Genomic DNA, 16345 nt, shown 5'->3' on the forward strand with positions numbered 1-16345 from the left:
CATCAGACCAAGTAAACTATGCACTTACGGGTAAGGAATTTAACTTCTTAAGGCCTTAGTTGTAAGTAAAATTTATGTAATATCAAATAATTCACTGGTTTATTATAAAGACACTTTCAAAAATAAATCCATGCATTTCAATTAAATAGATCATGAATTTCACAAATTGATAAGCTAAGCCCTATAATATATTAACTATATGAATATAACTATATATTTCATTAAAATGATATATATATAAAATAAAGGTAAATTGAGCCCTGTAGAATGGTAATTTAATAAAATTATATAGTAATCCACCAATAGGTTATACTCATATTATTCTGTGTAATAAAGAAAAGGTTAAGTGTGAAGCAAAATATACAAGATACAAACAACTAAGAAGGCAAACTATATATTTGAAAACACAGTTGTGGTTCATGGCCAATTATTTCATATCTCTAAGAGAATTTTTTAATTGCATACAAAGGGTAAATTTAATTACCATACAAACGTTTGAAACTCTCTGATATAATAAATCCCTTAGGATCACATGTCAATTAAACAGATTTCCTTCTCTTTCCAAATACATTATTGATCAGTTTGGCCATGGATTTAGATCCACTGGGTCTTCTCTTTTCTTTGAGTTTGAAGTTTGTCAGGATGCCCTTGATAATTCTGATAAACATCATTTCCACCTCCAGAGATTGCTCTGCTGCAGACAGTTCACAGAATTGGCACCGGTTATCCAATGCCAGTTTTTGCCCTTCTTCCCAGCCAACCTCTCGCACATGACAGAGATCTTGCTTGTTACCCACCAAAAGCACAGCTGATTCCACAGCTCTGAAACACAGATACACAATTCTTTGGCAAGACTGTTTTAATAACTCTTTTTTTTTTATTAAGTAGGTTTATATCAAAAAGAATTATGGACCAAAAAAAAAGAATACTGTGTGTGTATGTGTGTTATTTGTGGTCATGTGTGTGTGTATCTCATTTACTTACAAAAATTAATTTAGATAAAATGTAGTAAATGACACAGAAGCAACAAGGCTCTTAAAGCATAACATTTGAAGTGGTACAAACCTATTCCTGGAATTACGGCTCTGTTTACTAACAAGACATGATTGTAACATTTTCCACTTTCAATTCCCTTGTATGTAAAACAAAACAAAACAAAAAAAAGGTAAAATAGTCCTCGTCACACAGAATGCTCACAGAGGTTAAATGAAGATGTGTATAAAAATCTAGCCCAGTGCCAGGCAATAAAATGTGCTTACTAAGTATGATCTTTCATTTCCTTATCAACTGAAAAAGAAGGACTAACTAATGCCTCTTTACTAATTCAATACTTGTTGCTGTTTGTTAATATTCATTACAGCATACTTTAAAGAAAATTTTACAGTCTCGTGACCTTGTACAATTTTTCTGTTTATTGAAGAAATATATCGCTTTGGTAAAGTAATGTCTTTGGCAAATATCAATATAATCTCCTCAGTTACAGTGTAACATTCCTAAAGCAGAGTTCCATTTGAAGAATAGAGTAAGGCTACTAGGTCTTAAATGGCATGGAACTCTGCCAAGATATCGCCTATAGGGAAGAAATGGGAAAATGAAAACAGTCTTCAGGCTGGTTTCATTCACATGACAGTGTGAGCCATAAGGGAAAAAGCATTGTATGTGTTGGATTTTGAAGTCACTAAGAGTATCTTTTTCTATAGAGTTCAGAAAATTATTGTGAAGAATTAATGGAGAAGAATAAATGAAATATTTTGAAGGGTGAATCACAAATATCAGATGTAATTTTATAAAACAATGCCATAATTTTGCTTTTTATCTACCAATTAGAGACTCTAGTTTACCTAGAGATTGAGAACTGGAAAAACTCAAAATTTATTTGGTCAATATATTAAAAAGTTTGTCTGAAAAATGTCAAATATAGGGATTTTTTAATTATACTTTTTTTGCCTATTCGTGAGTGATTCTTTTGATTTGTTAGAATAGAAAGTAGTTTTAATTACTTTCCCTTACCTAAGTTATGGTGCTTAAATATAAGGCATTTAACACTTGAAACAATGGAGGTCCCTCAAAATCAATAATATTATAGGAAATCAGAGCTATGAGGTACCTTAGTAAAATCACATTCTTTTCCCCTACCGTGTTTCTATCAGTTTTATAGTCAGAAAAAGGAGGTCTAGAGATTAAAGGGTTTACCCAAGGTCAATCAGATATAAACAAGAATTTAGATCAAATGACTGTAGGGAAATATAACTTATCAATTATTATCTGATGATTTCTTGATAGTAGGCATTTAAAATAGATATAAAAAGCACAGGTACCAATTTTCAGGTATAATATTGTGCTTTTTTGCTTCCCAGATTAGAATGCTATTTTAGATTTTAAGGGCAAATCTGGTTACGAGCACAAAGAATCCCTTATACCAGCAGGTTAAACAAAAATAAATATTTTAAATGGAAAGTCTAAAACAATAAAAAAAAGGAAAACTAAAATGGGAAATTCATAGTTTTAAATTTATAACTACTAATGCAAAATTAGTTTAAGGCACAGTTATGTTTTTCCTTCATAGTCACTTGTGTCAAGACATTATCAATCGGGAGTCGTTGATCAGCTCTTTGTTTTAGGAGATGAAATGGAGAAAAAGGTACTCTCATACTTAGAATCTGTAACAGTTTGATTATTCAGTCTATTTTGCTTTGACTGATTGAACAGCTCAATGACTAGGAATTGGATGCCAAGTGTAATAAATCTGGATTTATTTAGTATCCTTCACATTTTTTGTGGGAATGAAAAAGAAAGGTGGAAAGGGAACTATCTGTGTACAGAGGACCATTATTTTGCAAGTGAATGTCATGTTAACAATAGAAGCTGTCTTGTAAAATAGCCATTTACTCAGGGCAAGTAACTGTTTATGTCAGCCAGGATATAAAGTATTCTCATCTTATTCCTTTTACTACATGTGTAACTCCTGTGGAATGGAAGGTGGATCGTTCAGGGCTGTTAAATTTTGTAATTGGAAGCCTGTATTAAACTCTTCCTAATGATGCTTACAGCTCTATGATGATTTACTAAAAAGAAAGGAGAGAGGAAAGAAAAATACCTCACCTTTTACAATGACTAGTCTGTGGCTCCCGAATTCTGTAGATTAGTGCTTTTGCAAAAGCAAACGAAGACGTGTCACTGATGTCATACACAATAATAAACCCATCTGCCCAACGCAGCTCACTTGTAAGGGAAAATTTTGCTTTCTGTGGCTGAAAATAAACCAAGCACATTGAAAGTGGTGGGATCTGATCCCTGTATTTTATCCGTTAGACAGTTAATTAATGGAGACCCATTTCACCTGGAAGAGAATTCAGCAAGCCAAATACTGATATTTTCTAAAATGTAGTCTCTGTTTCTTTTTTATCATCCTCTTTCTTTAAACAAAAGTGATTAAATTTTAAAAAATAAAGAGCTATAATAAAGTTATATCCATCTCATTTGATACCTTTTTTCTAAAAAAACTCTTTTTCTGATAATTTGATAAGCCCTAATAATTCCATTTAAAATCAATATCCACATATATGTTTGAAAAGAGATGATATTTTCTATCCTTATTAGTAAATGGAATATGTATTGATTTTTGGTACTAGATTTAAATCAGTAAAAAAAAAAAAAAACCCAGTATTGATAAGGTTTAGCTAAAAAGATTTGAGGGATATCTTCTTCAAATCATAATTGAAAACATATTTTGTTTTACTTACCTGAGAACAAGAGTCGTATATTTCTAGATTCAATTGCTTCCCTTCCAAATACAAATGCTTTTTATAGATAGATTCTGAAAAATATGCATACACTCATTGTCAGTATGGAAATCCTCCAGAGTTTAAAAAATGGTCTTATAGGGCTTCCCTGGTGGCGCAGTGGTTGAGAGTCCACCTGCCGATGCAGGGGACGCGGGTTCGTGCTCCGGTCCGGGAAGATCCCACATGCCGCGGAGCGGCTGAGCCCGTGAGCCATGGCCGCTGGGCCTGCGCGACCGGAGCCTGTGCTCCGCAACGGGAGAGGCCACAGCAGTGAGAGGCCCGCGTACCGAAAAAAAAAAAAAAAAAAAGACCTTATATTTGGATCACAGTCCTGCAAAGTCAACCAGTCATATTTTAGTTGAGTACTACAGTAGCTTTTCTTTATTGCTAGTGGTCAAAAAACCATATATTTGCTAATGTATATTTCTTACAAATGAACTTTACCACTATATCTATTCACCTACATGTTTTTCTGCCTATGTACTTATCTTCCATTCTATTACTATGGATGAATTACCTGTGTTTCTATCTAAGGCCAGTCTATTCACTACGAGCTAGTTACTATTTCCTCTGACCTGCTGAAAGACATGGCTCCAACAATTCTACCTCTTTCTTCTGCATCATAAAATTTTCCTCTTTATTATATCATTACTAGCAACTGAATTTCTCCTAACATAACAACCCTTTGGATCCCAACTATTGCTCTATTTCTCTGCTGGCCTTTTGGTAAATATCTATACTCCCTGTGTCCAAATCCTCTCCTTCCATGACCTTCAAATTATTACAATCAGGCTTTAACTCCAATTACTTGACTAAAACTGTTCTTATCAGGGTTATGGTTTTAGACTCAGTGAAAAGTTCTTGATCTTACCTGCCCTGTCAGTGGTATTAGTATAGTTGATCACACCTACCTCCTCAAAATGTTTTTTTCACATGGCTTTCAAGGCAACATACACTCCTGGGTTTTTTCTTTATTCCATATTGCTTTGTATTAAGCTTTTTTATCTGTCCCACAATATCTTCTCTCACTCCAACTGTGATTCTAGTTTATGGATTTCTTCTCTATCTACACTTACTCCCTTGCTAATCTCATCCAGTCAGAGTCTTTATGTAACAATTATTGCTGATAAACCCATTTCTGTAGTCTGGACCTCTTCCCTGGACTCTAGACATCTACCACCACTGGGAGCCTCCAATTAGATACCTGATAGACATCTCAACCTTAACATGCTTAAAATGGAACCTCTGATCTCCCCGCAAAGACTGCATATCCCACAAGTTTCCATTTCATTAAATGACATATCCATAACTAGTCTCGCAGGTTAAAAGCCTCAAGGGCATCCCTGATTCTTTCTTTCTCTTACATCCTATATTTATTCTATTAAAAATTCATTTTTACTCTATCTTCAAAGAATATTTTGAATTTGTCTGCCTCTCATCACCTCCTTTGCTCACACTCTGGTCCAAGCCATCATTACTTTTGCCTGTATTATTAGAAAACCTCCTAACTCAGCTCTTCGCTTTATCCCTCCCCTAACTCCCTTCTTGCTCTCAGTTTATTCTCAATCCAGGAGCAAAAGCCAATTTGTAGCCAGATCATGTCACTTGCCTGATCAAATCTCTCCAATGGCTCTCCATCTCACTTAGATAAACCTAAGCTCTTAAAATGCCTGAGAATTTCCCTAGTTATCTAGTCTCCCATGACCCCTATGATCTCAGTAGACCTCTTTGGCTATGGTCTCCCACATTCCTCCACTGAAGCTACACAGTCCTCCATACCATTCCTCACATTTTTCAGAAAGTTCTTTCCTCTGAACTTCGGCAACTGTTTCTTCTACCTGGAATGTAACTGCCCAAATATCTTCATGGCTCAGTTTTTATCACCTGCAGGTCTGTTCAAATGTCTCCATCTCAGCCAGGTCTACCCTGACTACCCTATTTTAAATGACTACACACCACTCCCCTATGCTTTCCTTTCCTTCATAACATTTATCATCATAAGACATTTTATATATATCTATATATAGATATATATATGTATAGATATAGATATATAAATGCATTTTAATTAGCTGACCCTTCCCTCCAGAATGTAAATCTTATGAAGGCTCAGATATTTGTTCATTACTATAGCCTCTCTACCTAGAAGAGTACCTGCCACATGACAGGTATTCAATAAATATCTGTTGAATGAACGAAGGACTTCGTTTCTGTAACTGCCCCTCCAGTGCTTTAATACAAGACCTACCTCTCTCCAATATTGCATACTGACACAAAATCATGACCCATTCTGGTAAATACTCTGTAACCCGTGGTTAGCAAAATGTAGCGGACGTTTGGGAAAGCCGACTTCAGGAGGTTAGGGATGAATTTTAAAATCCTTCTAGGTTACATTTAATGAAATTTGTTAGTGTTTCGTTAAATCTTAAAATGTCTTCAGACAGTTTATTCTAAACTTTATGAGCTTACTACTGTGAACCATATACTTTCCTTCCAAGACATTTTAAAATACCCACTCTCAAAACTCAAAACCTGCCAGCAGGGGTCACCAGCTCTTAACTTTTTAAAATTTTATTATTTTCCCCTTCTAGCCCTCATTTACAAATGGGGTCATTTTTTTGCTAATTAACCCTCATGTGGTGGTGAACTTTTGCTCATTTGGTTGTCTTTAAGAATGTCTCTAGGTCTTATATTTTTAATAGAGATGTAACAGCCAGAAATGTGTACACTTCATTTGCTTATTTATCTATTGATATATCTATATATCTATTGATACATCTTATAAAGATTAAGATGATGTTTTTATTTTGTTGTTGCTGTTACTGCTTTTTGTGGGTGTTCTTTTATTTATGTTTTGTTTTATAGTTTTAGAACATTTTCTCATGCCTGACTCCTAGTTTGTGTGTTACCTTTTTTGACTGAGGTTGTTGACCTGAGATATGAAACAATAAGAATTTCTCTTCCTATATATTTCTTCTTTCTATAATCAGTTTTCAAGTGTTTGCCCTAAAACATTTACAATGGCATATGGATTGAAATACTATGTGGGCTACACATAGGAAAGAATGAAATACTTTAAAGTTATTTTCTAAAATACTCTAATAATGCTATATCATAAATGAATGCTAAAGATTTTTGTTGTTTATTTCTCATGAAAACACTTCCAATCATAATTTCTTCTTACTCTAAATATTATTGAACAAAAGAATAATTTCCCTTTCTCCCCATTCTCATATTTCTTAAAATCTTTGTTCTTATTAAAAAAAACCCACAAAACCTTTCCCCACCACACCTTCAGTCAGGTAAGATATTAGTAGCATTATATAGATTAATTGCTGAGCCAAAAATATATTCAAACCTCTGGCAAAATTCCCCACTTATTAATTCCCCAATGTGGCATTTCCCATATGTCATGCTAATTCTGATCAAAATAACAGAAATTTATAGTAGAGTTAGTGAAATGATCCTAAGATTATATCAAGGTGCCCTGGCATCTGTTTTAGAATTTCTCTGAAACTTACATAAGCAACCTAGCTAATTATGATATGATCTTTAATCATAGCATAATTTTCCAGTTACTGTCACATGGTTTTGCAATAAAAATAAGCATTTATTTTGTAGTTACTTGTGCTTTTATAATTATTTGTCTTTATTTTTCAACAGATGTTGCTTTAATTTCAAATTGTTTCAAATTGCTTACAAAAAAATCCACACTCACATGCTCTACAACACTTGGTACAGGCAGTAGGTTCCTCTAGACTGAAACCAACTGGATTTCTAATCCATTTTATTTAACATCAAATTGGATAACTTTTTATCATAAAAGAACAATTAATTAAAATACTTATTTGGGCTTTTCTAACCAACCCATGAATAAATAAATTGCTTAAAAGTGCAAAAATGGGGGACTTCCCTGGTGGTGCAGTGGTTAAGAATCCGCCTGCCAGTTCAGGGGACACGGGTTCGAGCCCTGGTCCAGGAAGATCCCACATGACGCTGAACAGCTAAGCCCGTGCACCACAACTACTAAGCCTGCGCTCTAGAGTCCGTGAGCCACAACTACTGAGCCCGAGTGCCACAACTACTGAAGCCCGCACGCCTAGAGCACATGCTCTGCAAAAAGAGAAGCCACCGCAATGAGAAGCCCGCGCACTGCAACGAAGTGTAGCTCCCGCTGACGGCAGCTAGAGAAAGCCTGCGTGCAGCAACAAAGACCCAATGCAGCCAAAAATAAATAAATAAATTTATTCTTTAAAAAGTGCAAAAATGGAAGATTCTATTAAAATGTTTCTCTGATATTAATTATGATGCTGAAGTTTTAAGGTGAAAAAGTCTAAAGTAGTGACTTACCAAAATTAGAAGCATATTCTCCAATAAATCGCTTGGTAAGAAACCTTACTGTAAGGGCTGCAAAACAAAACAAGCTGGATTTGGGGTCTTATCTGTTTTAGGATACAAATAATTTAGTAATGTACATAAGCATCTAGCATCTCAGCTCAAAATTTACTAAGTATTAATGAAGACCTTAAAACTTTACTAAATTCTGGTCTAAGAATTTCCACTGTACAGCCATAAAAATTAGGAGGCTAGAAAGAAAGTGATCTCAGTGTGCTGCCCACTCAAATCACTGCGTAAGTAATTTACAAATGCAAAGACACGTAAGACAACTCACCTTTGTAACAGAGACAGATTTCTCATTAAATATGAGATGCAAGAACTATAACATCTCTATATTTTCTTTATAAAATTAATTGTGGCTCCATGGTGCTGCATGCTAATAGTGGCCAGGACGGTCTCAAGCATTTGCAATTGTTTAAGGAAATAGGGACTTCAAAATCCAGGAAACAGAGGAACGACCTCTAGTGTTGGTTTATCTTATTGCAGCTCCTGGGTCTGGCCCGTTGTTAAGATTCATTAGGCTACGGTGGTTCTATTGGTGGCATGCTTAGTACCATCATAATGTGACCAAATACAAAACAAAACAAAAACATAGCTTCCAAGGTCTGGTCTGGGCACCTCTTGCTCATTTCTGGGCATTTAAAAAGCCATGCCCCTCCAAAGTTTTTCTCACTTTGATAATGTGAAAAAATGGCATTTAAAAAATAATTCATAGGTCTCCACGCATCTCTCTCCACCCTTAGTCTCAGGGCAGCAGAATCTTTTCAAGGGCATTGTTTGGCCACTGGTAGGTGTGGAGGCAGGTGTGCTGGAGTGAGAAGTAGGTGGGATAGTGATGGGAGGGATTTCCTGTTATTCCAATGAATTTCAAACATCAGTAGAACAAGATACAAATTAATACTTCAAACAGTTATATTCCACAACCTGTATATAAATTTTATATACAGGTAATTGCATTACTTGCTTATAAAGCGAAAACTCCTACTTAAAAATAATATATAGTTATATCAAGTTTATATACATATAATATGTTATAATGTAATACATATCATGTCAATATATTTCTCACTCTTTATGTACTCTACACCATGCCACAGAAAACAACACCACTTACCAGATTTGCCCGTTCCTTCACCACCCAAGACAGCAAGTTTCACATCATTCATCTTGCTTTTCTGCTCCTTCTTGGTCCGTCCTGATTTCTGGAGATATACTGACTTGAGCCAAGCATGTGTTTTCCAAAATCCTTTTTATTATTGCTGCTCTCACTTCCCTAAGGCCAACTCCACCCCATACTCCTACCATCCAATAATAACTTTAAAAATATTTTCCTAGAGTAGTTTTGAACATGTCTCATAAAAAAACAGTGGGCTTACTATTTAGACACAAAGGTTTACTAAGCCAATAGTTAAGAGTTTAACAGAAGTGTAGCTCATCTTCTACTTTCATGTACCTGGAATCTACCTTCTCCTAGAACCTAGAAAGATGATCTCTCTTCATTAAGAAAGTTTTTAGAGGATGGGTAAACATTCCTGTAAATTTCCTTTGAGTGAATCAGTTTTGCTTTTTCTATTAATACCTGAGGCTACATCTTCTTGGGTTTCTCCTGTGAAAGACAAGGGAGAATAAGTTAATTCAATCATGAAAAGAAATGAAAGAAGGGAGAGGATGGCTCTCTTGGATGGATTAGCTCAGGGTTGACAGCAATGCACGTGAATATCCAGCCCATGTTTTTGTGTCATTTGAGGCTCTCAAGGAGAAATATGGGAACCCCAGAGTTTCACTTTTCCAATGTCTTCCTTAAAAAGTAACTTTTCTCTTTCTTTTTTAAAAAGTGTTATACCAATAGACAACAGTAAGATTTCTGGAAAAAAACCATAAAGTAATCAGCCTCATGTTGTTTAAATAGCACTAAACAGGAACATGTCATGTTTCCTTACCTAGTACTTTTTTAAAAAGAAAAGAACATTTGGAAGGTGTGTTCTGACATAATTCACTCCTGCTATGAAATAAAAAGGCAAATTTGATATGCACAATTATCACTCTTTTATACTTCTTTTCGTCAACTGTCCCTGCTACTCCAAGTCCCCAAATTATTTTCTTCCCTTTCTTTCTCCCCATTTGTATCTGTATACATTTGAAAGTTGAGAAAAGAGTACAACAAAAAAATAGAAGAATTCAACTTTTGTGGACTACATTTTAAGACCCAGGTAAAGAAGTTTCATTTCCAGGTTGGGTCTATCGCAGAAATACATGTTTCTTAAAAATGCATTTATTTAACAAATATTGATTAATTGCCACTCTCTGTTAAAGCTATATTTGGTTTAATTAGATAGGTCAACAATTAAATAATGAATTATCTGACCTGATGGAGTCTACAGTCTACCAAGAGAAAAATGGAATCAGAATTACAACGAATATTATCATTGCTAAAATGGGGCTCTGATCAAGAGCTGGAGAAAGCAGGTCAGTGGGTAGAAAGGTCTTCAAAAAGTAGGTAAAGTTTGAAACATGATCAGGACCTACAGAGAGAGGAAGGAAAAAGTGATTGGGGAAGGAAAAGAGGAAGGAAAAAGTGACTGGGGAGTTGTGTCTGTTCTAAAAGAAGAAACAGACTCTGTAAAGAAAAAAAGGCAAGAGAGAGTGTATCAGTTTGTGGGATCAACAAGGTAACATCTGAATAACTTAGAGTTTATCCTTTTATTACACATTATAAAAAAATTTTAAATAAGCTATGTTTTCTCTTTAATCCATGCCACTGTATTAAAGTAACAGAGTGGTTTTTTTTTTAAGGAAGTTTAACAATTGATTTAGTACACTATGGAATTAAATGTTTTTCTTCTTTTTGGAGAAATCCTATTCTTATCTTCCTAAGAAACTTCTGATTGATGTCTTTAGGAAATTTAGTATATCTACTGGTAGGAAGGAAGAACTTCATTTCATGACATGCATGACATTGAAAACAACATATGAAGTGTTGTAACCAAGACAACTTCATTCTTTCATCACAGCCTCTTCCTCCCTATGTCCATTGGTATCCCAAAGTAAATCTAGTTAAGAAAGCAGCCTGGGGCTAGAATAGAGTGAAGTTATAAACCTGAACAAAGAGAATATGGTTATGCACATACTTTTCTAAGAAACAGAGTGCCAATATATATATTCTTTCGACCTCATGTAAAGGGTGCTAAAACGTTAGTATTCTAATAGACACATTATTATACTGCCTAGAATTTTCTCACATCTCCCTAAAGAAACATCCATTCACAACCAAAGCAAAATCATTTATTACTTTATTCATTTACTGAATGAACAAAAATTTATTGAATGTCTACCATGGGCTTGGCACTAATCTTCACTGCTAAAAACATATCAATAAACAAAGTATTCATAGATTCTGGTCATAGGAGATGGACATGTGACACTAAAAAAAAACCCAACTAGTTATGTATCGGTATTCATGAATGTTATAGTTTTATCTGTTTAGTTTTGTTTCTCTGAGGTCAGATTAACCAGCCCTTCTCAGCTAATCTCATTTCCCTATAGTTTCTGTTAGAGTAGATGCATAATTTCCATCAAAATCTTCAGATTCACAAGAGTGGAGTTATTCAAACAAATACCTAAGGAGAAAGAATATCTTTGTTCCATTACCCTGTTCCAGATCTTGAAAAGATGAAATACTTCCCAAATTATTTTCTGTGTCTATCATAAACCTAAACCAGACATAAATGGTATACACACACACACAGAGAACAAAGAAATAACCAATGTCATTTATGAATATAGAGCCCAGGTCCTAAGAATATGAGCAAATCAAATCCAGAAATGTATTTAAAGAGCCAAGCATCATGAGCTACAAGAACTTATTCAAAAAATGTCAAATTCGTTGAACATTAGGACACTTGGTGGCCTATTTTAATACATTGCCAAGATAAAGGAGAAAAACTATATGTCTCATATGCTCCCAAAAGCATTTCATGAAATTTAACAGCTACTTAAAAAAAAAAAAACTTTTGTAATCTAAAAATAGGGGATTTGTTAACGTGATTAAGGTTATAATTTTTAGAAATCCAAATATCAAAAAAAGTCTATAGATTTATTGCTCCTAATTTTCCTCTAAAAAGAGGATATTGTCTGTTACTTTTTAGCATGGAATTGGTAGTCCTATCCAACACAATGAGGAAATAGCACATATGAAAAAGAGGAGACAAAATGATTATTATCTACAAATGATAGTTTTCTATAGCTACATTATCTGCATTATTAGCATGCATTAAAACCATTCAGTAAGGTGGCCAGATAAGATACCATAACAAAAGCAATAATTCCAAACAGTAAATCTAGCAGCTAACACGTGTTTAACACAGTATAATAACAGGCAATTTTTAAAAATGATTTCCAGGTATACAACATTTAATCCTCTGAGAAACTTCATGAAGTAAGTATCATTAATAACTTCTAACATGATAGAAATACAGTCTTTTTCACAAAGACAGAAGAGGGGGAAAAAGGATGCAAAGAAGAATAAAACTAAAAGGGAATGTATAACATTTATATGATAAATTCTCTAATCCTTTATTGAAGATTATAAAACAAGCCTTGAATATGTGGACAAACATGACTAGAAAGACTCAATGTTGTAATTACTGCCAAATTAATCTGCAAGCAAAATGTAATGACAATTGAAATCCCAACAAAGATTGTTTAATTGAATGTGGACAGCCTGTTTTGGAAAAGAAAATATGTAAGAATAATTGAGAAATTTTAAGGTAAAATAGTAAGAAAATACCTTTTATGAGCCAAATCATACCAAAAAATAATTAAATGCTACTTTATTAGAACTGGATTGGTATGCTCATTAATAGAATAGCTATTTGAGTATAGAAATTGAGTACATAGAAATTAATTTTATTATAAAGTTTTTAATATGTACTATCATTAAATTGCATTGATACTATCAGAAAAAGTCGCTGAATGATAAGTTATGTTTGTACCTCACATGCAGAAAAATGAATTATGAATATTAAAAACCTTAGCATGAAAAACTAGAAAAGGGTCAAATTGACATATATATGGGAATCTTCCAAATAATCTCGAGGAGGGTGAAGTCTTCCTAGGCAAAAAATGAATCCAAAGACAAAGGAAAAATACATATAGAAAAAAATAATCCAGTGACTTTTCATAATTGAACTTTAAGTGTCAGTTATGTTAGTCCCATGGGATTATTTACCAAAGTGAGTGCATATGTCGATTTATTAATAGCACAATAAGTATCTACATACAAATGGATCATTTTTAATCAGAATGGAGGTACTCATCTCACCTCTAATTATAATGCAAGTTAATGAAGCAATTAAAGTTCTAGCAGAAGCAAATGTTTTTAAGATGGAATTACTTCTGGATACTTTTATGTGCTAATATGGAAATTCATCATGGAAGAGTAGGGGATTTTTTTAAGAAGAAGAAAATGCTATTCTAATCTCACAAAGCACATGTTTTCAAACAGCTAACAGATTTAAACTGCATTGAGGTGTACGAACATTTGCACATTATATTGGGGTTAGGTAAGGAATCTAAAGGGAAAATTTTACAGAAAAAACAACAACATTTGATTGCTAAGCTCTGTTTTTTTCTGTTCTCAAAGCACTTTTTGCAATTCATCATGGCATGAATAGCACAGGTAACATTCCCAGCCAGAGATCAGAAGCAATTTCTCTGCAATCACAAATCCTCCAAAACCTCTTCCAAAGAAATTATTCAAATCCAGACATTTACTCTAATAACCAAATGATGAAGATATTGCAATAGTGGCTACAATACAAAACTTCCATTAATATGAAAAGTAGTTACTATGAAGAAGAGTGCTTTCTTGTTTGCTAGTATTGTAATAAAATACATTTATACATTAAATTCAATTTACAGAAAAAGATAAAGTTTGATAACTTTTGTAGTAGAATTTGTAACTGGACATAATCCTCATCGTAATAAAATTCACCTTTATGAACTAGTATTGTTCTATGTTACAATAAACATTTATGTATTAATATATTTATAAAATATGATTTTTTTCTCTATGATAAGTGTGTGTGTGTGTAAACTGCAACTGAACAAGGTAAAGATGTTTATATCATCCCCAAGCAATTTAAAAACTCAGTTGACATCATTAATAGAATTGACCTATGACACTCATGCCTTTATTATTCTAAATCACTTTTACAACAAGCTTTGAAAGATAATCTTTCACTAGGGTATCAAATTCTAAAGAAATGTTTTATTCAATATGTAATGTTAGTAATTAACTAAATTACATGGGCTTTCTTGGTAAAAGAAAAATGATGAATACTTCACCAATTTTCAAGGGTTTTCAAAGCATATGTGGGACTAAATAATTGAATGGCTTTGCTAATTTTTCTCAGCATGTATACTTATAATTGCAATTATCTTTTGAAGGTAATGATTCAGTATTTATTTTACTCTTTTAAATTATTCTTGAGGTGTTTATTGTTTCATAAGGTTTTAGTTTCCCGCTATGTTTATAATAGTTAAAACATGATAGCTAACAGTAATTACGACTCAGCTAGTCACCCTCTTTGTCTCCTCTACAAATTTATGTCATCTTTCCACAGACACGAGAAATCTTTGAAGCTACTTTAGTTCTCCTCAAAAGTCGTAAGTACGCTAAAATTTTAGTTAGCTCTTTCTTAATCACTTGAAGTTGGCCAGTAGATACAAAAGCATGGTCTTCAAAAACAGTCTTCCTCCTGTAACACAGCTGCTGCAACAGGAAGCCTGATTGAGTGCACATTCTGCAGAAATAATGAGTTTAAAAAGCTGAGCAAGGCAGATGTGAGAAAAATGTCGCTCATATTTTCTCGACTCCTTTCATTACCCTTTAGAAATAAATATTCCAAAATTAAAATTAAATTTTCAGAATTAAGATTGTTGTGTTGCCATAACATCTTATGGAAAAACCCGAACAAACTTTTCGGCCAACCTAATATATGTATACGTGTGTGTATACACACACATGCATATCTATCTATCTATCTATCATCTATCTATATGAAACCCTATTGTCTCTGTTCCTCTAGAATACTCTGACTAATAAAACTTCCAAGCAGAAATTTTATTCTAATAGTATACTTTGAGTTGTAATTTGCTCAGGGTGACACAAGGAGTAAGTATTGAAGCCAGGTTGGCACAAAGCCTGCAGTCTTTCCAATATAACACCCTGCCACCCACCACAAATCTCCCCTTTCCCTGCTCCTTGGTTCTTATGTGAAGCAGACTCTTCCCTCTCCGATATTTTTTTGCAAAATTCCGATCACCTATGCTTTAGCCTTAATGACGTTATTCTAACAGGTTTATGATACGTGTTTACATTTGGCTTTTTTCTTTTACCCATCTCCTTGGCTCTTTCTCAGAAGTTGACCCGAGCCCATTAGAGTGCCCTCTCTTTATATTCATAAAGTCATAGTTAATTTTTTAGGAGTAAATGTAATTGAATTTTTTTCACGTTTGCTTTATATCAAGCATTTTCTTCTATGATTTCTACTACTCAAAGGTTCTGAAATGGCTTTCTTACATTTCTGCCAATGCTATATTACAAAGAAAGCTATGTCCTGCATTAGATTGCTTTTGCTGCAAACTAATTACCACCAACTTAACGACAAAACAACACATACTTATTATTTCACAGTTTCTATAGGTCAGAAGTCCAGGCAACTGAATATTCTGATTCAGGGTCTCATCAGGCTGCAACCCACGTGTCAGCTGGGGCTGTGATCTTCTCTGAAGTCCTACTGGTGAAAGAGCCATTTCCACTCTTCTTGTGGCTATAGGACTCTGGCTCCTCTTGTTTTTTTCTGGTTGTCATCCAGTGGCCTCTCTCAGCTTTTGGAGGCTACCTGCAGTTCCTTGCCACATGGTCTTGTCCATATGCCCATGAACAACGTGGCAGCTTACTTCTGCAAAGCCAGCAGTAGAGGGCCATCTCTCTAGGGCATGCTAGCAATACAAAGATAGATAGATAGATAGATAGACAGATTGATCTTATGTGTGTGTAGCAGTGGATCATATATATACATATATATATATATATATCTTGTAACATAATTATTGGATAGATATTCAATATTGGATGGATATACAACTTTTGTTGTATT

General features: G+C 34.1%; 1 protein-coding gene across 1 annotated transcript; it reads right to left on the reverse strand.

The window, feature by feature from the left end:
* Positions 1-539: 539 nt before the first annotated feature.
* On the reverse strand, positions 540-9364 carry LOC309979012 (ras-related and estrogen-regulated growth inhibitor-like protein; the record flags this gene model as incomplete). Its single annotated transcript, XM_082865830.1, has 5 exons — positions 9298-9364; positions 8136-8192; positions 3744-3817; positions 3103-3251; positions 540-822 (listed from the first exon to the last, which is right to left on the reverse strand). Exons 1-5 carry the CDS (start codon positions 9347-9349, stop codon positions 540-542), a joined length of 615 nt encoding a protein of 204 aa, XP_082721956.1. The 5' UTR covers positions 9350-9364.
* Positions 9365-16345: the final 6981 nt, after the last annotated feature.

This window comes from Leucopleurus acutus, assembly GCF_964270905.1.
Source record: "Leucopleurus acutus genome assembly, contig: HAP1_SCAFFOLD_810, whole genome shotgun sequence".
NCBI classification, from domain to species: domain Eukaryota; kingdom Metazoa; phylum Chordata; class Mammalia; order Artiodactyla; family Delphinidae; genus Leucopleurus; species Leucopleurus acutus.